This window comes from Taudactylus pleione, unplaced genomic scaffold (genome assembly GCF_031769625.1).
Source record: "Taudactylus pleione unplaced genomic scaffold, aTauple2 ptg000053l, whole genome shotgun sequence".
NCBI lineage: Eukaryota > Metazoa > Chordata > Amphibia > Anura > Myobatrachidae > Taudactylus > Taudactylus pleione.
In genome coordinates, this window is record NW_028284455.1 from 41,457,134 (window position 1) to 41,474,170 (window position 17,037).

Below are 17,037 nucleotides of genomic sequence, written 5' to 3' on the forward strand. Positions count from 1 at the left end.
CCGGACAGTGTCCTCACCTAAAAAGCATGCTTCCCCGTGATAATAATGACTTGCAATAAACTGTAGTTGAAAATAAAGTCCGGACTGTCACACTGCCAGTCACAAGTTCCTAGTGTAATCACCGTGATGCTTCAACCCTTATCCACCAACGTGTTTCAACATAAGTCTTTTTCAAGACGCGTTGGTGGATAAGGGTTGAAGCATCACAGTGATTACACTAGGAACTTGTGACTGGCAGTGAGACAGTCCGGACTTTATTTTCCACTACAGTTTATTTCAAGTCATTATTATCACAGGGAAGCACACTATTCAGGTGAGGACACTGAATAGGTTAAGAACCCTTGGGAGGAGCCAAAAAGATACCATTACAGGAACATCTTCATATATTCATTGTGAGTAGGGTACGCCACCCTTACTTATTTATGTGATTTCATCAACACAGATGTCCTCTATTGTTTACAAGTTACCTGTCATGAGCTTGGGCACCTAAAGATACCTTTATGGGAATTCTCCTCTGTGGTACAGAGTGAGTACAGTATGAATTATATTGTATGGGGTATTATTGTTGAGAGACATTGTTAGTTTAAACCTACTACACTATCAGCTCCCCCCTCTGTTATTTGTCACCCCATCCTGAGGATCATCCACAGTACTACCACAGAGTAACATGTGATTTGGAGAGGATGACATTTATTAAAGGAAAGGTCCTCAGGAGAATCCCAAAGTTACCTTCATGTGAATGTCATTATGTATTTGATTGTGAGTAGGGTTCATTGGCTATGAAGCTTCGTCTGCACATGGGTGTTTCATTTTTATTATCAGCTTGGTATAAGCTCAATCACTAAAAGATACATTTATTGGCGTCTTCCTCTGTAATACAGAGTGAGTATGGTACAAACATCGTTCTAAGACTGGACATATTGCGGGGAGAAGTTATTTGCCTAAAACATACTATATTATTAGCTTCCCCTTTCTCTGTTATTCATGTCACCCTTTCCTGAGGATCCTGATTCAAAAACCTGACGAGTTGGAGAAGGTCCGGGCATCCAAACAGGTTTCTTCATTCAATTGTTTACAGACCGAGACATTGCTCCACATTACTGAAATTTGTCTTTGGTATAGAGACTACCATCCCAATCTTTTTGATTGTTTGCCACGGTCCATTGGTTTTAGTTGTTTTGTATTTTATATGTAAAGTATTATATCGGAAGTTTTTGGTAAGATTATCTCCATATTTATACGTGATAGAAAGAGCGCAGTAGGAGTTGGTTGTTTCCTCTTTAAACCCATTATAATGTTTTTATTACACATATTTGCATTTTCCCATGAAAAGACCACACAAAAGGTACAAAGGGAGAGACTGTTGGCCAATTCCTGTTCTTTGTCACCTCCTAAGATGTGTGAAAATAGTATTTGCAGCAATAATACTTTATTATCCCAGCTTCTTGGCAACCTGAATTTGATTTGGATCCCTGGAGAGGCAACTTTAATGTATATGGGACTAGGTTTCCCAAGACCCTTAATCAATAAACTACAATATGAAAAAATAGATAAACCCACACACAAATAAAAAGTCTCCTCAAACCCTTTTTATTTCTTTACTAAATATAAGATAAAATATTATTTTCCTAATAAATACCCATAAAAATAATGTGGCAGCACTTTGCATCATCTTATCAAAAGACGATCGATATTGGAGTGGCATCTTTGCTCCTAAATTGGAAACAAATATGTGTAGTAGAAATGTATCCATGGTCCTGGAATTAGTTGGTAAATGTTGAAAACTTAAAAAACAAATACAAAACTATGATAAATCTGAATAAAGTGTATCTAATGCTAACATTAAATAATGCAGATGTAACATTCTCTTTCTCTCTTGTATAAAACGTGACTAGATTCTGAAACATTAGCTAATTGTAACCCTAGGCAACCAAGGAGAAAAGTCTGGTATTGATTATAGTGTCTGGAGAAAAAGCAATACAGTATGTTCTCACTGAAATGTGGATACTGAGGCAATGAAGGTCAGTGTGTAACAATGGAGTTTTATTGGCCTATAGTGTAGTATTTAATTATGTGATTGGTAAAGTATAAGAAGCTTCTGATATTGCCAAATGTAAAACAGAGCCTGATTTAGAGGTGCACATAGTGCCGATGTTTGCGCAGTTGAGCAATATTTTGCTACTGCACATCTGTGTCTAGAAAGTCCTTACTGCCCTTACTGCACAGGCATGAACCAATATATGCGAATGTGTATGCATTTGTGTACAAAATCGCTATTACTTGAGATGCGTCCACAATCTATGGGCATTTAAGGGTGGAGACTGAGAGGTGATCTATACAAAAACAGGAGGTGGCATGGGCGTGTTATGGGAGTGTCATGAGCATGCTTCGACATGCAGCTGCAGTCTCTTTTGCAGCACTTCAGCTACAGTGGCAATATTTAAAAAAAAAAATGACTAGAGTGGCTGTGCACCAGGGGCTGCTGAGGGAGTTGATGTTGTAACCGATGGTGTGTTTATGGTGGGGAGATCAGATCCAACAGCGCATTGCTCAGAGTGGGTGTCGGAGGGTTCGCTCAGTCCTTCACACAGAAGTACAAGAAGAGGAATGCTCAAGGTGACATTTTATTTTAGCACTTGTGAAAAAAGAGAAATTACAGCCACAAATGAACTGAATCAGACCCCTAGTTCACTGATTGGATTTGTAAAATCATTTTGAAAATATAGGTAGTTGGTAACATTTATGTGAATAGGTATTTTTATTTACTTTTACCATTATAATAGTGAAAGTGTCTGCACATAGAACTTGAAAAGAGTATTTTAAAAATCATTTAGAAATGAAGTGAGGAAGCAAAATTCAAGATAAAAAGAAAATCTTAGAGCTCCTCTGCCAGGTATCCCCTGCTTTAGAAAGACATTATAAATACTAATTCTGACTATGGGCCTGATTCAGAGATGGAAGCAGCAGTGATGTGAAAATATGCTAATACAACAGGAGGTTTCTGAGGGGAAAAGACGGCTTCCTGACAGCATTGCAGATCTGAGTGCTGCATCCTAAGATGCAGCATCAGATATTCTTCGAGTCTATTGACCATCTATGGCCAGCACAAATGGTGTAATGAGATCATGGTTTTGATTCCCACTATGGCCCTCTGTGGAGTTTGTATATTCTCACTGTGCTTGCATGGGTTTCCTCCGGATGCTTCGGTTTTCTTCCACACTCCAAAAATATACTGGTAGGTTAATTGGCTCCCAGCAAAAATTAACCCTAATGTGTATGTGTGTGTGTGTGTGTATGTGTGTGTGCATGTATTAGGGAATATAGATTGTAAGCTTAACTGAGACAGGGGCTGATGTGAATGGCCAAAAAAATTCTGTAAAGCACTGTGGAATATGTGTGTGCAATATAAGTAACTGGTAATAAATAATAAATAAATCTGAATAATCCTGATGTTACTTAGATTGGCCCTTGCAGCTCTGTAGCCAAGGCCAGGAAGTCTGCATCAGTAGACACAGACCCTGGCCTTGGCACTCTCAGAAAATGGGGGTGACACACCCCCATTTTCGAGGAAAGAAGACTGACACCTCCCCCAAATGAGTACAACCTGTCAATCAAGATGCAGTTCAGTGGGCACTGCGTGCATCAATGCAGGGCACATTTTGCACATGTGCAGAATGAGTCCTGTGCATGTGCAGGTGCCCTATCATCAGAGATGTCCGCAAACCATTGGGTTTTCATACAGTACATCTCTGAATGAGGCCCTATGTACTGTATAATTACTGAGTCCCTTTAAAAATAGAATGTAGAGATTATACTCATGTTGCAGCATTGTAGAGAGGGAAATATCTTCCATTAATAATAATCCACTTATTGCTCAAATGATCGCTGTAAATAAATATATAAATAAGTTTTTTTTTGCAAACCAAAGTCAATTAAATGAAGAGCCCATGGAATTATTTTCATTAGAATGTAAATAACACTTAGTAAAATAGCAGTGGTCTGGTGTAATTTAAATTAAAATGTACATTCAGTTATTGAAACCTGTGACCAGGTAAACCAATTAACCTGATACAGGTTGAGTCTCCCATATCCAAAATGCTTGGGACCATGGGTAATTTGGATATCAGAAAATTCTGTATTTTGGATCAATTGCATACCATAATGAAATATCTTGGGAATGGGTCTAAATCTAAACACAGAATGCATTTATGTTTCATATACACCTTATACACAGAGCCTGCAGGTACAATATTTTAATAATGTTGTGCTTTAAACAAAGTTTGTGTACATTGAACCATCAAAATGCAAAGGTGTCAGTATCTCAGTCATGCTAAAATAAAATCTGTATTTCGGAATACTCCGTACAGTATTTCGGAATATTTGGATATGGGAGCCTCAACCTGTAGTACATTAGATAACAATCCAGGGATGCATGTAAATGAGAGGAGAATGTGTACACATCTCCTAACATAGAAATGAGCAAACACTCAGCTGTCTGCCTACAAAGGTATTCAGACGTAAGCAAAAATCAAAGCTTCATCAAATTTTATCTGGTTTTGACATAGAATTGATATTTGTGTAATACAGGAGATCCTAAAATCCTAGAAATATGTATGAAGTCTCTATGCATGTTAGGGGCAATTTGGGAATCACTAGGATGGTTTGAGAGAAATTAGGTATGTAACCCATCACACCTTCCAGCTATGTCAATGTACACTTATATTATATCATAACTAATGGGGATTAAGGTGAATATACCATATTTTATGAAGTTATTACACAGGAGACATTTTGTACAATTATTTGTACTTTAGTTAAAATTATGTGGTCAGTTCTAGTATGGACCCTGTTTTAATTAACTGGTCAGCCAGTCATCAGAGTCTTGGTCATGACATTATCTGAGGGGTGGTTGCACAAGAGATAAAAGGTATGGGAGTCTTCTGTTCTGTATAAGACTGGGTAATCTAATAAAGCCTGTTCCTGGATTTCTGGATTCCCCCTGGCCATAATAGTGTTACAGTATATTCTGTAAGTTTCCCCTTTTTATTTGGTATTGCAACACATGTTTTTCTATGTAATCTGTAACCCTCTTTCTTTATAAGAATTTTACTTTCTTTGTAAATTGACTTAGGGAAGACGTAGTTTGTGTTGACAAGCTGCACAATTGTGACAGTGTTTGGGGACCTGTGGCCCCTTATATTTAACATGAATGGTGGCAGTAAAGAGGGGTGTATAGTATAATGGGCAGAATGATAACAATTTAATTGTGAAAATAAAATTTGGCTCTGCCCTCACTGCATAAGGCTTGGGGATCTACATGATCACAGTCCTGATGCTGGTGTGATACTGTCAAGGTGATTCACACTACTGTTTCTGGCCATACTCAGAGCAAACATCAAGGATACCTACTAGGGTCCCTAACATAGAGCAATTGGTGGGGGGCACAGTGGAGGGATGCCCACCAAAGTATTGTTATTGGGAATGGAGAGTATTTAGAACAGAATTCATTTAAGTAAAACAAACAGTAAAGACACTAATAAATTATAATTATATGTACTGGGCAGAGGATGGATCATTTTAATAACAGATCTTTTTCTGTATACAGTACGTGGATACAAACACATTATACTGCACATCACATGTCCACTTGTTTGAAATAAGGCCATATACAAGTTTACGCTATTTTTCTTTGGAATACTCAACGCCGATTTATTGGTTGAACATTCAGCGACTGTTGCTGTGACCAAAGAACATTACTCTGTTATATATAAAGTACAAAATACAAGAAGAATTACTCAGCCTACTAAACTAAGGAATCATATGAATGGTAACATTTATTCTTGTCATAAATGGCAAAGATAAAATAAATAAGACACATTCACATTTAACCTGGAATCATCTAATGCACATTTCTCTATAACTTTCTTAGGTTGCAGACAAGAAAGACAGTAGACTAGTAACACAGAATCCAGTGCTAAATGATCTGGCAGGTTTTTTACTTTTTCTTTTTTAATTGTGCAATATAGAATAGTCATTGTTTACATTTTCAGTACCCTGATTTTATTACTGTTGTTGTTAGTGTAAACCAACTACATTTGTTCAGAAATAAAAAAAACTGTTGCATCACTGCCCGAAAAGTGTACAAATACCCAATTAATGGAAAAATCTGATTTTGAAGATAACAGTGTAGCCATAGCATCATATCATCATCTCTGTAGTGCCTCTGCATCCCCCCCATTACAGGCATGATGACAAGATGAATCAGTTTGCCTTAAAATTGGTACTTGTGTTTCTGGTTTGAAAATCCTGCTTTGAGTGATAGTGATTGTGATGACATCTTGACTAATAGGAATAGGAAAGAAGGGATTAACAGAGAATATGTTGTAGCAGCAATGAATTATCTTGAAACAACACCTGGAATTGTTCAAAAAGAAAGCACAAACAAAAACTTTGGCCGGTCTGCAAGGGGAATGTGACGCAATTCATGCTGAATCATGTCATCATAGCTCCACCCCATGCTTTATAATGCCAGTAATCTTGGTAATGTATAACGTAGGTGGGGCCACAATGATGCAATCACACCGCCCCCACTCTGCCCACCTTTGCCACCAATATTCCCCCTACTGCGCTGACCTAGCTGTCCTCTCCGCTAGGAGGCAGCCAGAAAGTCAGCAAGTATGATTCATTTACAGTAAATTTTGACTACTTCACAATAACTCGGCCAGGAGACATGATGTCTAGATGTAACATATGCCTGCTATATTTAGACACTTCATAAATATATTACATGTCCCCTATGCTACAGTATACAAGAAGTGTTTCTTTGTATAACAATGCTGTTTGGTATTTATGGTAGGTATTAGAATGGTGAGCACATGCCCAGACAAAGTCCATTATGACAAAATGCTAACTGAATTTCAAGAACATCTTATGATTTTACTCTATCTTACCACTGTATGTAACATTATAATATGGAATGATATATATCAAAATGCAAAGTGAATGAATAGAAGAGAAATCTAAATCAAATCAATATTTGGTGTGACTATCCTTTGCCTTCAAAACAGCATCAATTCTCTTAGGTACACTTGCATTCCGTTTTTGAAGGAACTCGACAGGGGGGTTGTTCCAAACATCTTGGAGAATTAACCACAGATCTTCTGTGGATATATTGTAGGCTTGCTCAAATACTTCTGTCTCTTCATGTTATCCCAGGCAGATTTGATGATGTTGAGATCAGGATTCTGTGGGGGCCATATCATCACTTCTAAGACTCCTTGTTCTTCTTTACACTGAAGATAATTCTTAATGACATTGGCTGTATGTTTGGTGATGTTGTCCTGCTTCAGAATAAATTTGGAGCCAATCAGATACCTCCCTGATGGTATAGCATGATGGATAAGTAGCTGCCTGTATTTCTCAGCAGTTAGGACACCATTAATGCTGACCAAATCCACAACCATTTGCTGAAATGCATCCCCAAACTTGCAAGGAACCTCCACCATGCTTCACTGTTGCCTGCAGACACTCATTATTGTACCACTCTCCAGCCCTTCATCTCTTGTCATAACTTCAGCCGCTCTCGTCATAACTTCATGGTCCAGTATTCTAATAAAGCTTCTTATGGACGCATTGTGTGTTTGTGGTTCAAAAGTAGATTTCTTCCATATAAGACCTGTGTCTTAAGTGGAAAGACAACCTTCTGAGTTAGCATAAAATTCTTTTAAATTTTAGCCCCCTCTGGAACCTCCACACATCCTTTTTCAAATCAAACCTGTTGAAATCATTAGTGGGCACAAACGTTAAGCCTTTATTCAGAACACTGGCTTCCATATCAGTAAAAGTACGTTTGGATAGATTAACTATAGTATTGATTAATGGTAGATTTTTTTGCCTCTCCCTCTGGCCACCACGTCTCATCCTGTTCCTCCAGCTTTACTGGCCTTGGTAACCCGGGCTGTATCCCCCAAAGGGTTTTTATGGCTAGGTGATATAATATTAGAATCAACATCACTGGCAGAAGAGTTGATGCTACTAGACACTTCAATGTCTCTGCCACAGAAATATCTTCTACTTTCAGATCTACAAGGATGACTCATTGTGTTGCGGCCAGTGGCACATATACACGTTGCTCTTGATAGTCTAAGTTGACCTTAGCAAGTTTTACTTTTTTATATTTAACGATTACATTCAGTATCCTGAAGACGATGTATTAAATCATCGAAACATTGAACATCAATCCTGCTATTGTATCCATTATTAACGGAGTGCCGCCGTTGAGGAATATATTGTGTAACCCGCTCGTGGTTGTCTACGGAGGGCACCCGGGACTATTACCATTATCAGTATTACCATACTATTACCATTATCAGTATTATCAGACTATTACTATTATCAGTATTATCAGTAAGTATATATATATATATATATATATATATTTATATATATATATATATATATATATATATACATACATACATACAGTGCTTTTTTTTAGCAGAAACCTCTCACTAACTAGTGCTGTCCTGGGCCAAAATATATTTTCCATAAGACAATTTTTATTTGAAAGGCCCTTTGGAGTTCCTTCTTTTCTAAATGCTAATATAATATATATATATATATATATATAATTTTCTATTGTTCCACCACCCGTAGCTCTACCCAGAGTTTATAACATATATATATATATATATATATATATATATATATATTCTGTCAGATGTTTCTATTTTATTGTTTACTGTATGTATATTTTAGATGATTGATTTTACCTAATATTTTTAGATACTTTACTCTCTGAGTACCAGATAATAATTAATAATGCTACCCTTAATTACACTTACTTTGCAATACCAAAACACACATACAGTACTTGTTTTTAAGATGTGCACAAGTTAATAACCCTGAGCTTCTGATATAGAAGTATGATGCAGTGCACAATATTCTTACCTAACACATACAGTATACCTTCTTAAAACATATCAATGGAAGACAAATAGATGAAGGTTTCCTTGGGAGAAGCAGTCATTTTAATGTCTAGGATGTGGGTGAGGGAAGCGTGGTGATCCTCCCATATGTGGGCCCATGGGTCTTGGCACAGGTGGACTTGTGACAGCAATATGTGGCATTGGCATTACTGAACCATCTCTTCTTGCAAATCCTGGTGCACTGTTACTTGGTGAAGTTGTTCCATAACCTGGCATTACATTTCTTTGTGCAGGGTTAGATTGATTCTCTTAGGAAATAGAAAAGAGACAATTAATGAGGCACAGAGCAAGGATAGAAGTTCTGTTTAAAGTTCTTGCACCCAATTGCAAAATATTATTATATAAACTATTGTAAAGCAAATTTAAGGCAGAATGTTTAAGGGATGTGCATGCAACTTTTCCCTTAACTACTATGACAATCAAATAAAACCAAACTATTTGCCACAAACATACAGTATAGTAAAGATGTGACAATTTTCAGTTGGATACTGTTAAAAAATGTCTGTCAATGATATGGTCAAATATAATGGGCTTATGTTGCAAAACATGTTCTCCAATATTACAGACATATGTATCAATTATTTTACCTGGTCTACTAATTTGTATTTCTCTTTCCTTTGAAGATCATTCTGCAATGGTTCTAGGTACGATAATAACACTATCTTTCATAATTGGATTTATTCTACAGTATGTGAAAAACAAATAAATGAAAGATTTCCCAGACCTTTGGAATATGTTGATAGGCCAGTGGAGTTCCCATCACGTAGCAACATTATGAGCCATTGTCCCTAAATGTAGCTCTAGTATCCATAAATCCTAACTCACCCATAGCAACAACTTACAAGAATGAAGATATATTTACACCTAAAATTAATGTTTGTGCCCCCCTACCTGTGTCAGCAGTCTGCAGCCTGAGTGCATTTCTTGCATTTGGAGGAAGTAATTCTTCTAGGTCTCTCATAATAGAATTTGCTTGAGTGTTGTTATTCCGTTTATTTTTTTCTTCTTCCCTTTGCTGGGCAAGGAAAACACAGTGAGATCTTTATGTAATTATAAAGATAACAGTATTATGGCTCAACTCTATGACTAGTAGACATTAAAGTCTTTTCTTATTAACTCCATGTGAAAATCTATTCCATCTAAATTAGGCACATGCTAAATATTTGAACATAATGGGCTTTGGCAGACCTGTGTAATGTGCCATAAAATAACTATTGCTGAACTAATTTCTCAATTGGTAACAAATATCTAATGCAGATTTTTTTTTTCCTTTCCAAATGGTTTCCATTCTCTTTGCTGAAATAAAATGTCTCACATTTTGAATTATGTTTCTACTGCTCTATGAAATTAAAGCTTACCATCTGCATTTTCTTCTTCAAATCTATGTTTGCTTGTTGATAAGCTTTTGAAACAGCATTGAGGTAATAAATGGCTAATCTGGAAGAAACATTGAACAGTGAGGATAGGATAGCACACTAATGGGTAGCACTTTAACAGATAGCACATCAAATGGATTATCATTATGGGCCTGTTGAAGATTTGCTCATATACAGTATTGTACATAATTTATAAGTAAAAGTGCTGCACATGCAGATGTGTTCTCATACACCTTTCCTCTTATGCTTCATTTGGCACGAGATGCCAGCACGGCTAAGATGTACAGTACCACGACGAGTAGCAATTAGTAAGATCCCAATTTGTTTTATCCTGCAAAAGTTTTTGTATTAAGTATCAGATTAATGTAGCAAATTTTAAGAAAAATCACAAGGCGTGGCTAAGTCACAGATTTAAAGGCATGGCACATTTGGCCATATGGCTAGATATTAGGAAATGTGTATGTGGACACATCTGTACTGTACAATTACTATACTTACTGTAGATATTAAAGATAATAATAATACTGAAGCCACTTTGTAACATTATAGCATATCTTTCCCACCCCAAATCAGGTCCCAGAATATGTTTTTGAGGTTGCTGCTTGTGTAATGCATTTAATTGGAAATGACCTAATTTGGCATCACTAAACAGTTGCATATGGTACATGGAGTCACGTACCAATAGGTCGCACCATCAAAACTTGCACCAGCCCTATGGCAGGTGCAGTTTTCTGTCTGTGTACAGAGGGCCTGATTCAGAGCCGGACGCTATTTGTGCTCGCTCGTTCAGAAAAAGGGGCCGGCTATTTAAATTGAGTGCTCGCTCTTTGCGGTCTGTTGACGCCTCTATGTCTGAGCGAGCGAACAAAACATGCGCTTGCTATTTTGTAAAGACGCCCCCTGGCTGTTCGCATCATACATCATCTCCACTATTTATTAGATTAATTGAGTACATCGAAAGGCGTCTGAACGGCTCGCAGTGCTTGTGGTTGGATTTTCCTACCGCAATCATGCGAGCAGTTCAGGCTAAGAGACAACCAAGTGACGTGGTCGATGATGCTGCTTTGTTAATTATGCACACCCTTAAAATGCCCGTTTTGACCGTTTGGCACCTGCATTCGGATCACCACTCCCCATTTTCAAGCACCTTCCCCTGTTACCACCCACAAACGTCTCATCCTGTCACTCAAATTAGCAGGCACTCGCTATTTTGCGAACACATGATTTCCGACCGCACTGACTGGTTGGCGCATGCGCATTACGACCCATATGCATGCGCAGATGTGCGAACATCGCTCGGAGCGAACGAGCAGCCGCTTACGAGCGGCTCTGAATCAGGCCCAGTGTCCTTTGTGAGCGGTTCAGAGTCTGTGTATGCAACCATTTTCACAGACAAACCCGTAACACTACCATAACGTGCCCATAAGACCGACCATCGCCATGCATGCGCCCAGTAACCACCCAGGTAAACCCAAGACATTCCTTATACTGTGCATATTGATTGCAATAGCTCCTATGTGTGTACACTTTGTGTAACATATGCGCCATAGGAGTTTTTAGGGATTTTTGTACATGTGCTCAACTACAATAAAGATTTTCTGTCTCCCTGCACAATTAAGGCACACTGTTTTCTACTGTATCTCCTTAGACATACACCTTGAAGTGCTGACTATCCCAGCACATCTTTCAATGTGGTTTGTGGTGTGAACAAGTGTGTGCTTTGTAAATGAAGACAAACACCCTATTCATATATAGATGATATCAAGGAAGCATACAAATTAATTTTGCTAATTATGCTTATAAATAAAACAGTAATTTACATCATGAGCAGAATAGCTGGTATTATCAGTCCAGGATTTGCTATTGAACTGAGAATTTTGGCAACAAAAGGTGGGAAGTCACTTTCCATTGTTTCCTGGATAACATCAAACATTCTCTTCTTCCCACTAGAAACACAAAGAATTAGTTTGTATATATTTAAAAACATTATCATTATTTACAAATATTCTTCAATATTCTTCCATCCAATAATCTAATACAATAAGGTTCATGTGTACGATTTATGCCATGAAAAAACTAAATTATGTTTTTAGTTTGAATTACACATATTTAAACAAACACATGCATCCTCATGAAGATAATCTTTAAGTGCATCAAGATCACAATTCACTTTTATTGTATTAAGATGCATAGGCATACTCAAGGGAATCAGTAAGAATGATCGCCGGAATACAGCTCGGCGGTTCAATTCCTGACGCCAGCAGCCCGATGGTTCAAAATCCCGACAGAGCAGGTAAGTATACTATCCCTAGCCCCAGCCCCTCCCCTAACCCTAACCCTCCCTTAGAAGTGCCTAGCCCTAACCTCCCCCCCTAGTGCCTAACCCTAACCTCCCCCCAGGGGTGCCTAAACCTAACCCCCACTCCCCGCACCCTAACCCTTCCGGGGGGGTGCCTAATCCTTACCTCCCCCCTAGTGTCTAAACCTAACCCCCCCTTCCCCTAGCCTAACCCTAACCTAGGGGGGTCCCTATACCTAACACCCCCATCCCAGGCTAATTGTATACTTACCCCCGGCTGAGGGCGATTGGTCCATCATCCTGTCAGCGTTCCGGCATCGGGATTAACATAGGCATCGGTATTTCAATGCCTATGTTAAATCCCTTGCCAGGATTCCTGTGTCAGGACTGAGACCGGCGGCCATGCACCCACCGGTCTCATAACTACATCCCTACTCAAGATAGCATTAATTATTATCAGTTTGATCATCATCAAAATAGATCATTGTTCCAGGTTTCAGGCATCCGCAGTAGATTCCTCTCCACACAGCAATATCTGTCCCTTCAACCTGAACTACAGATGTGTCCTCTTACATTGTCGTGCCATACAGGCTTCTAAGTTGCGGCATGAGAATAGTGCGGTGAGGCACAGTAAGGCACAGTGAGAGTTGACAGTATTCACGGCATGCAATACACAGCTTCACCGCTGGGTGGCCAGTGCTCCACTAATTAAAATTACAGTGCTGAATAATACAGCAGTGGATGGATATAGCACTACAGAATACAATAGTACAGTAAACCCTGACAGGCGGGCCCGTCAACTACAGTACTGCAAGGTGTAAACAGTGTTTTTAATACAGTATACAGTACTATATAATACTGCACGCTGGGCTATTTTATGAAAGACTGTCCATGCGATTACTTGCGTACACCTTGTTCTGCAAGCGCCTAGCGGCAATTTTGGCAGTGAAGTGTGGCACTCACACAGTGTTGGCATGCCTTAGCAATGAGCAGTTTAGGAAAAGTGACATCAGGTGGACAGTTGTATTACACTCTCTGGCTTTTTCCAGCATCTCAGTACGTTAGGATGTGACTTTATATGCCATGGCACAGCGCGCCTAGCATGGCGTGCTAAATGGCGTATGGAGCAAAGATGGAGGAGGACACATCTGTACATAGCAGTTATGAGAACCATTACTGTACATGGCCTACTCCCTCATGCCCCTTCCCTGGTCCACTGCTACAGGTGTAAGGAGTCACAAATCAGGGATACAGACAACTCTTGAGACAACACAGGAAAATGCATATTTTTTGTGCTTAAAAATGGGGCTTGCATCCAACTTTAAATGACCCCCAATATATTTTACCATAGGGTTTTTTTTGCAATTGATTTGCCTTTCACATACTGTATAATTTCATGTTTCATGAGTTAGCCTAAATTACAGGCACCTCAAGACAGGGAAAATGCTAAACCATGAGGGTGGCAACTTGCTATTAAGGGTGAATAAAATGACAACTATTGTTTATCTGAGCTAAATGCATAAATACACCATTGTGAGCTTACTTGATTTTATGTGTAGGGTGAAGTTTAAAAGAATTTAAAAATGAGGTATGGTTAATGTACCAGATGTAATGTACTAAATGCCAGATGCAGAGATGGACGCAGTATCATTGTCAGATGTGTCCGATTCACACTGCGTATGCATCCCGATTATTACAGCCAGAAGCCACAAAACAAATGTGGTTGCAGAGAGAGTCAATTTCATTGGCCATTCCTGGGTGGTAACTAGCCAGTTGCAGATGTACTGGATCATGGGATTGCTTCAGTCAGCGACTGCGTCATTTGCCACAGTTGCACTGACACCAGCGGCCATGTTCAGATGGATATTCCATGCCTCCATAGGGCTGGTGCAATGTTCTATTGTGTGACTGATGTGCGGCCAATGGTGCATCTTAATATGCAAAGCAGCGGATTAGCTCCGCAGCCAGTGGGTGTCTCTGTATTAATCTCATTGACTGCGGCATTAACATAAGAATGCAGTCACGCTGCTGAAAAAGATGCAGTTGCGGCTGCAATAGTGTCTATCTCTGAATCAGGCCATAAAACTAGATCACAACCAGCCAAACACTCTAAGCTGCCGGTACATGCAGAAAATTGGATGGCTAATATTTCATAACAAACCAGCTAACCAAATAAACATTTGAAGGAGATCAAATAGATGCCAATCAGGTATGCCAGGAAACTGGTTGGCCCATAACCACTCTAGCTGGTAAGTGAAAATATCACTAAATCTTTGACACCCACATTTGTTGCCTGATAGAACACATATCTTTTTTATTGGCACTTACAGATGTGTCCTCACTCACCTGTCCGCAAATTACTCCAAATACCCATTTGGCATGCCACAAAAAATGCTAGAGTGATAAAAGTAGAAAGTATACATACCCTGCATACCACTAGTGTATTTGTATATGCTACAGTAGTGCGACAAGAATGTTGATCTCAACATATGCAGGAAACGAAGGGCCAATATGGTTGAGCCACAAAATGGATCCCCTAATGCAACATTGTGCAAATTTACACTGCCATGATTGTGATTAAATACAAATTCTAAGCTCACAGTTCACTACAATCCTGTTTTTGTACAGCTGCAGTGCCAAAATCACACTATGCGGTGCAAAAAAGACACTAAAGTGCGAAAGTCCAAACCTAGATTTACATAGCACAGTATCTAAGTCGCACCATAAATCTTGCACCCTATAGCGCAAAAATGCTAGGGGAATAAGGATACAGCTGTAGTTACAGACACTGGATCTAAAGTACACATGTGTGGACAGTTTTAGTTTTCAAACAATATAACTAAAATGAATTCCTTTTTTAAGTTATTCACCTGAGATAAACCTGTTTATCTCATTTCAAAAAAATTAGCATGGGCTTGGCATAGAGAGCTATGTTCTGGTTTGCTTTGATTGCCATTTGTATTGAATAATTTAACACATGAACTCAGCACATAAAAAACATTGTAATTTCCATAAAATTTAAGGATTTTATTCAATAAATCAAATTTATAGTTCAAGCAGTGTATTATATATATCAAGGTCATACCTGAATGGTCCACAGTCAAATGATGGTGGAAGAGACATGATTGTGTAGGCCACTGGCAACAGGCTCAAGAAAAGAATAAGAAGTAATAGTCCCATATAGAAATTATTTGATTTAGATGCTTTAAAGACACGTTCGTGAGGAACATTACTGCTCATAACTGCCCAGCATTGGAAATACATTGATGTCAGCAACCTAAGGACATTTATTCCTATTAATCCAGGTGCATAGAAAGAACCCATCCTGTAATAAGCGAGTACAAATTTTAGTTACAAAAAGTTAAGGTACAAGGAAAAAAAATATGCATTTTACATTATGTATTTATTCTGTATATGTCATTAAATCAAAGCACTTTCATTGTTTTCCTGCACATTTCCATAAGAAGGATTTATATCGGTTCTGTAGAATATTGCAAAAATTATTTAAAATAAATTATGTCAAATAAGAGAAAATACTAAACGTAGTTGAAAACACCCATTTAAATACACAGGGGACGTTTCAAAGTCGCATGCAAGTGCACAGAATTATTTGCCCATCTGCAAAGTTGTATCTACAGTATGTGCATATTCAGCACCTATCCATCTACTTGTTGAAGTAGCCATCATCATTTTCAGCATGCACCCTATACCTACTGCAAGAGATGCATCTGAAATCAGAGAGATCTCTGCAAACACACAATTCAGCATACCCCACAATTCTCAGTACACACCCTTGCTTAATTTAGCCTTCAAGCAAATGTCCCGTTGCCACCCACTTACTGTATGTCCATTCAGCCACAAGTGGAGTTCTGACTAAGTTCTGAATCATCTGCGCATAAAGCATATGTAAGACTAAAAATAGCAAGATCCATCTACAAAAAACCATTGCATGCCACTTTGTATCACCCCCCACGGTCATTAACTTTACACCTACTGTACATAAACAACACTGTCTCTATGTTAGCTTTTAACCAATAGTTTCACAACAAAGTCACAATTTAGGTGTCATGTGAGAAAAACCTAAAGAATAAAAATGGGTGCAATTTGAGAACTATATTTAATTAAAATATAAATTAGATTCAGACAACATATTATATGTAATTAGTATACATTATTTGCTATAGTGTTTTTTGTTAATGCCCTTTGCTGCCCTCAGTCTTTTCCTTCACATGTCCCTCGCTGCCCTCCAGATTTTCCCTCACATGTCCCTCGCTGCCCTCCAGCTTTTCCCTCACATGTCCCTCTCTGCCCTCCAGCTTTTCCCTCACATGTCCCTCTCTGCCCTCCAGCTTTTCTCTCACATGTCCCTCTCTGC

The 17,037-nt window shown here is 38.5% G+C and overlaps 1 protein-coding gene across 1 annotated transcript in view; it reads right to left on the minus strand.

Annotated features, from left to right (window-relative positions):
- Window positions 1-9,029: 9,029 nt before the first annotated feature.
- The window catches only part of LOC148535402 (transmembrane channel-like protein 2), a 155,272-nt gene continuing 147,264 nt past the window's right edge, over window positions 9,030-17,037 (minus strand). Inside the window, exons 16-20 of the mRNA XM_088462677.1 lie at window positions 15,748-15,987; window positions 12,184-12,309; window positions 10,346-10,424; window positions 9,879-10,002; window positions 9,030-9,235 (exon numbers count right to left, since the gene is read on the minus strand). Coding sequence (XP_088318803.1) covers window positions 9,030-9,235; window positions 9,879-10,002; window positions 10,346-10,424; window positions 12,184-12,309; window positions 15,748-15,987 — 775 coding nt within the window. The remainder of the gene's footprint in view (window positions 9,236-9,878; window positions 10,003-10,345; window positions 10,425-12,183; window positions 12,310-15,747; window positions 15,988-17,037) is intronic.